The sequence below is a fragment of the Sinocyclocheilus grahami genome, unplaced genomic scaffold, assembly GCF_001515645.1.
Source record: "Sinocyclocheilus grahami isolate Dianchi unplaced genomic scaffold, SAMN03320097.WGS_v1.1 scaffold8.1, whole genome shotgun sequence".
Classification (NCBI taxonomy): Eukaryota; Metazoa; Chordata; class Actinopteri; order Cypriniformes; family Cyprinidae; genus Sinocyclocheilus; species Sinocyclocheilus grahami.
The window spans coordinates 4,056,662-4,069,176 of NW_015505187.1; the positions used below are offsets into that span (position 1 = coordinate 4,056,662).

At 34.4% G+C, this 12,515-nt stretch overlaps 2 protein-coding genes and 1 pseudogene across 2 annotated transcripts; 1 reads left to right on the forward strand and 2 right to left on the reverse strand.

Moving 5' to 3' along the window:
* Positions 1-1,275: 1,275 nt before the first annotated feature.
* LOC107590762 (guanylyl cyclase-activating protein 1-like) lies at positions 1,276-5,424 on the forward strand. Its single transcript, XM_016279668.1, has 4 exons — positions 1,276-2,092; positions 4,480-4,629; positions 4,701-4,794; positions 4,909-5,424. The coding sequence occupies exons 1-4, from the start codon at positions 1,895-1,897 to the stop codon at positions 5,034-5,036; spliced, it is 570 nt and encodes a 189-aa protein (XP_016135154.1). The 5' UTR covers positions 1,276-1,894; the 3' UTR covers positions 5,037-5,424.
* A 4,622-nt stretch (positions 5,425-10,046) lies between these two features.
* On the reverse strand, positions 10,047-11,626 carry LOC107591135 (origin recognition complex subunit 5-like). Its single transcript, XM_016280180.1, has 3 exons — positions 11,577-11,626; positions 11,472-11,524; positions 10,047-10,306 (listed from the first exon to the last, which is right to left on the reverse strand). The coding sequence occupies exons 1-3, from the start codon at positions 11,606-11,608 to the stop codon at positions 10,047-10,049; spliced, it is 345 nt and encodes a 114-aa protein (XP_016135666.1). The 5' UTR covers positions 11,609-11,626.
* A 51-nt stretch (positions 11,627-11,677) lies between these two features.
* LOC107591145 (origin recognition complex subunit 5-like) overlaps positions 11,678-12,515 on the reverse strand; it is a 7,555-nt pseudogene continuing 6,717 nt past the window's right edge.

Below are 12,515 nucleotides of genomic sequence, written 5' to 3' on the forward strand. Positions count from 1 at the left end.
GCGAAACAGAGTCTGACTGATGAAGGACATAAAGTTTTCATGAACTCACAGATGTTCCTGGATCCTTAAATGGATTTATAGACTCCAAGGAGAACAATATCAATGCATTAGTGCATGCAGAATTTTGTAGTGTTTCTGTACTACTCAAGTTGAGTTTTTGTTCATTTCAAAGGGCTCATGAAAGCACTGAGGTCTAGAGGTTAAGGAAGAGTCCACCACTGTTATAACCACACCTGATAGACTGAAGACTGAACACAACACCTGTTTTTCAGGTCTAAACCAGTATTTTCCCGGAAGGAAACAATGAAGAAACGTTGGTTGAGTTCATAGTAGCTGGTTTTGCCTTGCAGTTAATTTTAAAGTGTTGTTTTCATTTTACTTTTATATTTTCTGTTTTAATTTGGCTTTTGTCATTTCAGGTAATGTTTATTAATTTCAAGTAATAATAATGTATATATATATATATATATATATATATATATAGTTTTAGTTAATGATAACAACTCTTGAGTTTAGTTCACTTCTATAGTGGTGAATGAGAGACGACAGCAGATATGATTTCCGCATTCCCATTTGCTCCAGTAGCAAAAGAAAGAATTCACAATAGGGTTTACATGATTTTTTATTTATTTTTGGATTAACAACACACTCACAGCTATTTTTATTTATTTATATATATATATATATATATATATATATATAGTGCAGATTTACAATGGTAGTAACTATGAAAACACGTCATCACAGACTGTGAAAAGGGTCCATTGAAGTTTTCCTATGGGCAGATTGTGACTGTGTGCCAGTACCCCATAGTCTGAAGCAAGCTTTGAATATAGTCTATATTATTACTTATCCAAAACATCATATTGACTGTTAAAGTGTTGAAATGTCTCTGTAATGGAAATCTCTGGAATCACAAGTCATTTCTTTACGTTTGATGTCTATACTAATCTTAATACCTCCTAATCTGTATCTTAAAACACTGTGTTCTGAGAACAAAGTACTGTCATGATCAACAAAATGCATTTTTAGAAACTTTCCAGAGAAGATGGAACAGATCTAGCAAGATTCACTTCGTTTAAGCCTATGAGAAAAGAGAAATAGACAGCATTTTGGATCTCTGAATGTTTTAATAGGCTTAATTTCTTGAGAACGCAAAAACTTTAAAACTAAAATTTTGTTCCATGTTATACCGACTATATGTTAGCTTTTGAATGATATCAACTATTACTATCTTATATAAATCGTGTAATATGGATGTGATGTGTGTAATTTGACAATCAAATGGTAACAAACTGAAAAATGTTTTTTTCATGTGAAGAATGTTCTTAACTGCATTATTTGGAATCAGCAAGATTGTGTATATCAATACGTAATTATTGTAAAGGCTTGTATGAAAATGTATGAAAAAAATATATCTGCTGAAGCTTGTTACCTTGGCATAAGAGGACTCAAAATTGTGACATGGCTACTAACATGTATTCATATGAATATTTATCAGCTAACAGTTTGAAAATAAATTTAGAAACAACTTGCATATGAGAAATGCTGATGCAGTTGCATCTGTTCGCAGGCCGTCACATGGGAACGTTTGTCAGCATGTCCCCAAGCTCACATGCAATTACCAATGGCCATCCCAGCCATGGTCATCCATAAGCCTCACATACACAGTGAGCTGGATTAGTCACAGTTAATATCAATGAGATAAAGTTGGTGAGGCGTGTCTGATCCCAGGCCAGTACAAAAGCCTCTCGAGGGTGCCCACCTCTCTCTTAGGTCCCAGTGTCATGTGTCTGTGAGAAGCGATACACTCGCCTGCACAGCAGACCAGTTGGGCTTCCTGACAGATTAGCTCCAGTCTTGCTCGCCAAAACAATCAGTTCTCAGTTCAGCGATGGGGAATTCAACGGGCTGCACCGTGGACGACCTGCAGGCTGTTGAAATGCATCTGTGGTATAAGAAGTTCATGACTGAGTGTCCATCTGGTCAGCTCACGCTGCATGAGTTCAAACAGTTCTTCGGGCTCAGAGGTCTGGATCCAGAGGCCAATGCCTACATCGAGCAGATGTTCCGCACTTTTGACATGAACAAGGTGAGTGAAAGACAAGTTCATTCTGAGGGGATAATAACAGTGGCTAAGGATGCCTCAAAGACAGTTTCAGCATAGCTGGAGTATTTGAAGTTTCAGTTTTTATTAAAACACTGGTTATAATATGCAGACTCATTACATTCGGTTACATCAGACTTGAAACTATGTTTGCTAATTTGATGTCAGACTGATTTATGCTGAATCTCTTTATTTCTAAGAAATATTTTTTTTTATTATTTCTAAGAAATTATTCAAATTTCTTTCAATAGCGGTCATGCACCAATATATTGGTCGAAAAATTCACCAATATGTGACCATTATGAGCTTATCATCAGCTTTGGTTGATAGCTATATACTGTTTAAAAGTTTGGGGTCAGTATGATTTTTTTTTTTTTTTCAAAATAAATTAATACTTTTTGCCTGCAAAGATGCATTAACTGATCAAAAAGACAGGAAAGATTTTCACAATGTTACAAAAGGGGGGGGGGGGGGCCAAATTTTGGGGGGGGGTCACAATTTGTAAAATATACTAAATATAGAAAACAATAATTAAAAATTATAATTCACATTATTTAACTTGTATTTCAAGATATTACTGATTATTATATCTTCATCAAATAAATGCAATCTTGGTGATTAAGATACTATAAAAAAATCTTACAGACCCCAAACTTTTGAATAGTAAGCAAAATTTTGAATGGTGAGCAAAGCTCAGATCATACTTACCGTGTTGTCTGGCTCTATATTTATAGCGCTATATTTGGCATGTCAGCTTTTATAAACAGTGACTTGTGTTAATACAATGAATAATGAGCTTATCTATGAGATTAAGATTTACAGATTGTTGAACAGGTTTGAGATTGTATTATAGAAACCAATCCCATTCACGTGCAGTAACAACCGTTTTATTTCTCCAAGCCAAAACATGCTTTCATAATTGGGTCCCAGTGGGATTTTCGGCACAAAAACGGTTTCATGATGCTACTCTTATCTTGATACAAGATTCCCAGCATGTATTTCAGATATGTTCAGCTTAATTCTCCGATTTAATGAGTATGTCATTACCTCTGTGTTAAAGTCAACACGCTTCATCAAGCTAAATCTCTTCACTTTTCAGGGAAATCAATTAATAGGAAAATAGATCAAAATAAATAAATACAACAAATTAAACAGAAAATTATAACCCAATTGGTAATAATGGTGTAAAAATAAGCTTAAAATTTTGTTGGCTTTTTTTTTTTTGCATATGTGTATGTGTGTGTGTGTGTGTGTGTGTGTGTATATATATATATATATATATATATATATATATAGCTTTTAATCAATTAGTATTTTATGCTGTTGTTGCATAAAGCTAGTTAATACAATTTACTACTGTTACTATTTTTGGATGTCAGTTTTCACAACGCTTTTTATATGTGCTTTATATTTTGATTACAGCAAATTGTATAACAGTGGTTGTTTTGTTACATCTGACATTGTGACTGACATCTTTACTGTGTATCATAAATTGTTAAAGTGTAATATTTTCATAATGATCATTTTAATTTTCCATTCGTTTTTTTTACATTTTGAATTAATTTTTATCCATGATTACACATTTAATCATTTATAAGTGACAAAAATTTGCCCCCATATTATTGAGGCCTGCATTACAGAAATAACGTTTTTTTGTTTTTTTAAATCTTGGAAATAAAGATACATCTTTACTAATGTTAAGCTTTCCAGACTTTTACCCACTACTAATACCAGTAAAAGCATGTCTGATCAATTACTCATCAATTCAACTATGCAATATAGAATATCCAAATATCTCTACATTAACACACCTCAGCATTGCCTATGACCTTCTCCCTGACACTGCCCTAGACAGCTGGAATCTGTCACACAAAAGAGAGGTGATATTTGGAGGAAAGCGTGTTGACCTGAGGATTATGTCTGCGACAAGTGGCTGGTGTCAGTCTCACAGACGCTGACCTTGGAATTGGCAGTAATCCTCCAGAGGGCACCCTCATCACCCCGATCGTGACCCTCAACACCTCCATCACCTAAATAAGAGAACAACGGCATTCAGCTACTTTAGGATTCATTACAGACTAATGTGGGAACACATACTTAATATAAAACATTTGGCAACTTATTGAATATAAAACCGATAGTTCCAGATGTGCGTACTGCTTGGTAGACGGATCTCAAAGGTCACTTCTCTTTCATCAAACTTGGTTCCAGATGTATTTTAATCATTTCCTCACCACATAATCTTTAAATAAAAGTTCTAAGCCATAATAGATCAGACATAAAACAGTACATATGAAGTGTACTACATCAATTACAATGGTCTCAAGTGTTTAAAATGAATTGTTTCTGAAATGCGTTTGTCTCTTTTGCAGGACGGTTATATAGACTTCATGGAGTATGTGGCCGCTCTCAGTCTTGTAATGAGAGGCAAGATGGAGCACAAACTGCGCTGGTATTTCAGACTTTATGATGTTGATGGCAACGGCTGCATAGACAGACACGAGCTCCTCAATATCATAAAGGTAGGAATAACTGCACTAGATGGCTATGAAAAGAAAAGGTAAATTCATAATAAAAATGGTTTCTTTCACAGGCCATCCGTGCCATCAATGGAAGTGAGTCGCAGGAATTGAGTGCTGAGGAGTTCACAAACCGAGTGTTTGATAGGATTGACATCAATGGAGATGGTGAGTGCAATAACAATTGGAATAAGTTCTAATCTTAAGAACCATATTCAATCTTTAAAAGAGTATGATAATGATTTGCCTGTCCATAATCGCTAACCGTTCTCCATTCAACAGGGGAGCTGTCGCTGGAGGAGTTTGTAGCAGGGGCACGTAGTGATGAAGAATTTATGGAGGTGATGATGAAGAGTTTAGACCTTTCGCACATTGTGGCCATGATTCATAACCGGAGACGCAGCGTCTAAGAGACAGTCCACATTCAGATATGCCACGTATGGTTCTCCCTTAAGAGTCTCTTGATCAGAAAACAAGAGCAACACTCAACTGTCTAATTCTGAAAGCACTTTAAAGCACAAACAGTCACTTCAAACAGAGCTAAAGGGGCCAAGAAATGAAATTGGTGTGGGACGTCCCACAACTGTTTCCCAAAAACAGCCTTCTTGCTAAGCAGAAAGAGGCTTCATGGGAAAAGAATCAGTGTCAGTTTTATTTTTTGTTACTTTATTATTAACAAAAATATATATATTTTTAAAAATATATATATTTATGCATCACTTGTATTAGATGCCTCAGAGAAAGACATTTCTAAATATTTGACTAATAAGTGGATAACAAATACATTTGTTCAAAAGTTTGAGGCCCTCAAGGCTGCATAACTGGATTTAAAAAAACACATTAATAAAAACAGTAATATTGTGAAATATTATTGCAATTCAAATTAATGTTTTTGTTTGAATACATTTTAAAATGTGATTTATTCCTGTCATGTCAAAACTGAATTTTCAGCAGCCGATACTGCAGGCTTCAGTTTTATCATCAATGCTGAAAACAGTTATGCTGCTAAATATTTTCGAGAACATACAAAAGAACAGCATTTATTACAATTAGAAATCTTTTAAAGTCAGTTTGGATCGATTTAATGTATCCTTTCTCAAAATAAAACAAAATTTATTTTGAACAACAGTGTTTGTCCACTTTTGTAATTTAGTTTAAATAATTTTTTTATGAATGTTCAAGGTTAGTTGATATTTTTGGTACTATAAATGGTCACAATTGTTAATAATTCCATCTTTTTTAACTGCATTTTAAAATTATTCCCCAGTCTGATTTAGTGTCTCAATTAATATAAGGATAATAAAAATGACCTCATATTAATTGAATTTCATTTGTTAATACACATTTGTTAAAACAGTATTCAGTTAAGTATTCCACTGCATGTCAAACTCTGTAAAGTCAGGAATGTTTACTTCTTTATAGATATATGCATACTATATTTACTAATATTACATATTTTCTTAGCCTCTGCAGGGTTTAAGAATGAAATTGGCTTGTTCTGTATTCGCATAGACATGTTACAAGGGTGCCTTCTGTTGTAGGACTACAGGGCCTACTTTAAGCTTGTTAATGAAATGCTTGTGCTTCCATTTGGACATTAAAAACATCATAACTGAAACTGTTATAAGTTCATGCATGTATTAACTAACAGCCAACACCAAAATGACCCTTTGCCCTTGTGTCTCTAGCCTCCATCTTCCATTCAAACTACATCAGTGTGTGAGAAAACACACACTGATGTAGTTTGAATGGAAGATGGAGGCTAGAGACACAAGGGCAAACTACATCAGTGTGTGAGAAAACACACAAGTCACATTTGGAGCCTTTTTAAACTGTGGTCCCTCAGTTTCTATGACAACACCAATCTGTTACTATGGAGACCTTGTGAGTCAGACGCAGCATCAGTAACCTCTGAAAAGCTGAATTAACAGACCGCGATAATGAAAGCCTAAATTTCAATGAATCACTTACACTCCATTGCACACACTGCTCCTTTCTCCCAGATCCTCATTAAGTGGTTGTTCTGGGTTGTGTTTGTCTTCATCTGAGAGGGTGATTGGTATGGTATTCATGCCAGCTTTGCCATCTTGTTGCAAAAGGATAAGGAGATCAGTCCTCTGAGCTGAGCTACTCTTCTGCAAAGGAGCCAAATAACACAAAACATATTTGTAATATCTCACTCATTTAAATGTGGTTGAACGGACATGTGCAACTGTGATATTACCATGAAGCCCGGGAGGGATGTTTTGCCAGCCATCATGCTGCAAAAACACTGCAAGAACATGGGAATAACGCCTAATACATATAAATGAATTATTGTTGAATACAGTCAATTAGTATTAAAGCTTGTACCTGTCCCTGGTACACTCTGATTTTTAATACACTTTGAGCAGAGCACACATATTATGATGCACCAAACTACCTTAACCTTTTTATTTCAAAGTTTGGGGTCAGTGAGATTTTTTTAATTAATAGTTTCCTTGAGCAAGGATGCTTTAAATTGATCAACCATGCTAATCTTATAATGTAAATGCATAATAATTATATAATAATGTACAAATGACTTCTATTTTAAATAAATGCTATTTCTTTAACATTCTGTTCATCCATAAAGAATGGCTGCTGACAATTCAGCTTTGACATCACTAGAATAAATTACGTTTTAAGAACGAATAAAACTCATTTTAAGTGGTAATAATATTTCACATTATTACTGTTTTTACTGTAATTTTAGTCAAATAAATGCAGCCATCGTAAGCATAAGACTTCTTTCAAAAACATTAAACCACAAAATTTTGGAAGGTAGTGTATGAAAAATAAACTGGACCCATTATTAAGTGTATTACAAACTATACAGTATTTATTAGACCAATATTAAGTTGTGTCACATGTTAACACAACAAACCCATCAAATCTCCCTTTGAGGAAAGAGTCTAATGTATAAACTGAGTATTTTCCCATGGTGATATCTGATTGGACTAATAAATGCAGGAATTTCCTGTAACACAATTTATCTGGCAGTCCATTCACGTCCATAATTCCAAGTGATGTGATTTTGTCCGCTTAGATGCCTGGTTCATGCCCTCTCAAGAGGATCACAGGAAGTCGTACAGATACTTCACATCAAAGCCTATGGTTCTAGAATAAAAAAAACACATAATAGTCAACAAGCTAGCACACTACAACGTAATGGTCGGTAAATGTAATCAAAGACACTGTTTACACCTGGAATTAACTTTAATTTAGGTAATATGATCTTGTGCTGTCAAACGATTAAATCGCATCCAAAATAAACATTTTTATTTACATAATATTTGCATGTGTACTGTGTATATTTATTACGTATATATAAATACACAAGCATGCATGTATATATTTCAGAAAAATATGTTGATTATGTATTAAATACATTTATAATATAAATTATATGAATATAAACATATAAATGTAAATATTTTCTATATATATATATATATATATATATATATATATATATATATAAACAAGAGACCAAAAAATGCAGATGAGCTGAAGGCCACTGTCAAAGAAACCTGGGCTTCCATACCACCTCAGCAGTGCCACAAACTGATCACCTCCATGCCACGCCGAATTGAGGCAGTAATTAAAGCAAAAGGAGCCCCTACCAAGTATTGAGTACATGTACAGTAAATGAACATACTTTCCAGAAGGCCAACAATTCATTAAAAATGTTTTTTTTATTGGTCTTATGAAGTATTCTAATTTGTTGAGATAGTGAATTGGTGGGTTTTTGTTAAATGTGAGCCAAAATCATCACAATTAAAAGAACCAAAGACTTAAACTACTTCAGTCTGTGTGCATTGAATTTATTTAATACACGAGTTTCACAATTTGAGTTTAATTACTGAAATAAATTAACTTTTCCACAACATTCTAATTGTCTAATTTATTGAGATGCACCTGTATATATATACAGTATGTGTGTGTATTTATATATAAATAATAAATATAAACAGAACACACACATATATAATGCAAACAAAAACTTTCATTTTGTATGCGATTAATCGTTTGACAGCACTAATATGACCACAATAGGTCAGAACCAAGTTCTTGTGTAGGGTAATGTGTATGGAGTAATGCATTAAAGTAGATAGTGACGTAAACACCAAATGAGACATCCTCCACTTGAAATCTGATCACAAGCAGTCACAGAAGATGCAAGTTTAATATCATCTTTCTTGCCTGACCAATTGTAACTGGATCACAAGACAGAGAGACAGGCCGAAAGGTCTTACAATCTCACACACCTGGAGATCGCAAGAATGAAGTCCAGTGAAACTGCACATTTGTATTTGGGTGAGTCCAGCTGATCATCGTGCCTCACCTGAGAGAGAAGCTGCAGAGTAACTAGAGATGAAATCTGTAAGACAGAAAGCTAACAATGTATTTCTTATGAATTATAATGACTATATTTAAATATTTATAATATCTGAAGTTCAATGGTTATTCAAGCTTCCTGGGCAACAAATTTGAATTTCATAGGAAATTTTATTAGAAAAGTTATTAAAATTTAATAGAGTCACACAGACAGGTAACCTTAAAAACGCGTTTTCAAACAAGTTTTAAATTACACAAGCACTTAAAAAAAAAGAGAGCACTATCTAAAAAAAAAACAACAACAACTCAAGATTCTAAATTTTTTAAGGCCTGGAAGTCACAATTGTAAAATTAGATAATAATTAGATATTAATCAATATATAAAGTTTTTTATTGTGTTATCATTTTTATTGTGTTTTATTATGTTAGTTAGCTGTATTTGTTTTTTCATTATTATTATTATTTAATCAAAACCACCCAACTGCAGTTTGATTGATATTAATTGGAATGCAGGATAAAACATTAAAAAAAAAAAAAACATGATTTTTGAACATTTTTAACTTAAAATTTTTTAACAGAGTTATCTGCTTTTGCAAAGGAACTCTTCATATGCTGTTAATTTATCAAGGAAAACTTATTACCTTTTGAAAAAAAAAAAGGAAAAAAAATTGAAACACTGCCACCCAGTGTCCAAAATTCCTAGATTTGCTTGTGCTGCCACATTGTACATGAATCATGTTTTATTGCCTTATATAAGCTAATTAAAATGAATGGCATAGTTTGTTATTATTTGACAAACCTCATAATTTGATCAATTAAATGACCTGTGAGAAGATACTGGCTGTAGGTGCAACTCTGCAATCAACCACACTGTAGAATATGGCCAACAGTCTGTCAAGAGGAAAAGGCTTCGGTCCCAACAGATGGTTACTAGTCTGCAGCAAAAAGACAAAACAGAGGGAAAAATATATATAGATGACGTTACTAAACCTGCAGGAAGAACAGTGATGAACAATAAGCAACAGTAGCAACTTCTCCCCTTCTCATGTTTCTTCAAGAAATTAGTCTCTTATTTTCCCGTGACTCTGAAGCAAAGACAAGCCTCTTTTTTTAGTGATCACATAATTCACGAAGGTGCAGTCATGATTCAGTAAGATCTCGTGATAGTGTGTAGATAATAAAGAAAAGATCAGAATGCTCCAATACACCTTGAGGAAGAAGCAGCGATCTGTGCGAGCAGAGTTAAAGGAAGCTAGGTAAGCAGCAATCAGGAGAAACTTGGAATAATATGGCAGCTCTATGTGAGCATGTGCTGATAAACCTACAGAAGGAGGAAAAGACTTCTCACTGGACGATATTAGCAAAGGAAATGGATTTCCAAAGATAGAGATAAAATAAAAAAATGACCGTCTACAAACTGATTCTGTTTGCTATTGCCTTTTTTTTAAATTAAGATTTATTAAATGTTTAAGCAGATTTATATCTACTTGTAAAAAATACTGTAGTAACATTACAGGTTCATTTTTCATTTTAGATAATGCTTTAAGTATTATGGACTATCAATTCACTTATGATTATTTATTATGGAAATAATATTTGTGTAGGCTATACACTATGAATATACATTCAGTGTGACGCTTATTTGCATGTTATTTAAAATTCACTTAAAATGCGTAACAGTTTAAATTAATTTCAAATGTAAGTTTAGAGTGCTTTTTGACCCACCTAAGTAGGACTTAAGTACATCTTTATATATAAATTCATAATTCTACTGTCCTTGAAATATGGGTAAGTGTACTGCAGAACTGACAAGCATTTATGCTAAACTAAAATATACTTTAATGTCCTTTCTATTGAAACCTGTAATTAATTTACTTAAATATGTGTAATTACACATTTGTAATGATGAAATTGCAATTTAGTACATCTAAAATATATTAATATAGAATAACATGACAGTTACCAGTATTATAATCAAGTACTTTTAGTGTTTGGTGATATCCTTTTTATAACTTTACAGTATTACAAAGTCCATTTTAAGTGTAATTAAGTGTACGAAACTTTTAAGTACCCTTATGTGACCTTACATTTAATTAATATTACATTATCAGCAAATACACCTTTTTATTATACTTTCAATATGCAATTAAGATCGAATCAAACACACTTATTTTTTATAAGGGTTGTTCAAATCTCTAACCATTAGTATAATAATAACAACAACAATACAGATGATACTGGCCTTAACAAACACACCACTATCAAATTATTGTGAAATATGACTCATCAGGGCAGCCCATCAGCTTATGTGTGGTCAGAGGGTCGATATAAGTAGAAATCTTGGCAGTCTATCCTAGAAAAGCACTGGACCCAGTTTTTAGCAGTCCTATTCACTGCCAGCAGATGGCCAGCAGATGAGGGCATGACTGAGGCCCTGAGACTAAGGCCTGTCTGAACACAAAGAGTGCGTGTGTCTGTCTGTGTACCTCTGAGGGTCGTGGCCTCCTTCTCGTCCATCTGCTGCTGCTCCCATTGCATGCTGATTGAAATAAACCAGGACACACAAACACTCAGAGACAGCACTAACAGACCTGAACACCTCTCGGAGGTAAACCGTCTGCATGGCTCTCTGCAGATGGGGCTCAATAACACACAAACACTCAGAGACAGCACTAACAGACCTGAACACCTCTCAGAGGTAAAACGTCTGCATGGCTCTCTGCAGATGGGGCTCAATGTTTTTCCATAACTTGTGAATATCACTCTCTTTGGCTGAAGGAAGCAAGAAATGATTTCAAACACCGTACTGACACGGTGGAAAAAATGAGTTTATTATATTTAAAGGGGTCATATGATGCGATTTCAATTATTCGCAAGCCCGCCTGCCGCCTCTCACTCTAGCCAGCCATGTGTGACGCTGCGTGTTTCGTTGTGAAAGCGAAACTACTTTGTTTGGTCTTTCAAAAGAGGACACGCCTAGAAATAAGTGGTAAAGTTGTATTTACAACACTGTTCCAGAACAGTTCAACCCAAATATTCAGATGTGTGCAGTGCATTTTATGGAAGACAGTTTCCTGATCCTGGGAGAGTAGACTACAATGCCGGCTGTTCTGACTCACAGAGTGTAAGTACATTTTCATATTTAAAGAATTTGCCACTGATGATTCAAATGTGAGTTTTGAGCAGTGTAGAGTAGCGCTTGTTGTTTGTCATTTCTCCGATCACAAATGAAGACACGATTTTATGTTTACGCGGCGTGATGCAACGCAACGCGTAAAAAGACAGTAGAAGTCATTATAATCCGTATTTATGTCCCCACTGGATGCAACAAATGCCTAGTTTATAATGGGTTTTAATGTTTTTGTCTCATCGCCCCGGCCTGACAGGGCATCACAATATGGTAAGAGGCGTAACATTTCCGTCACACGCTTGAGGTATTCGGCCAATCACAACGCACTGGATAGCTGGCCAATCAGAGCACACCTAGCTTTTCAGACCGATGAGCTTTGTAAAAATCGACGCGTTTCAGA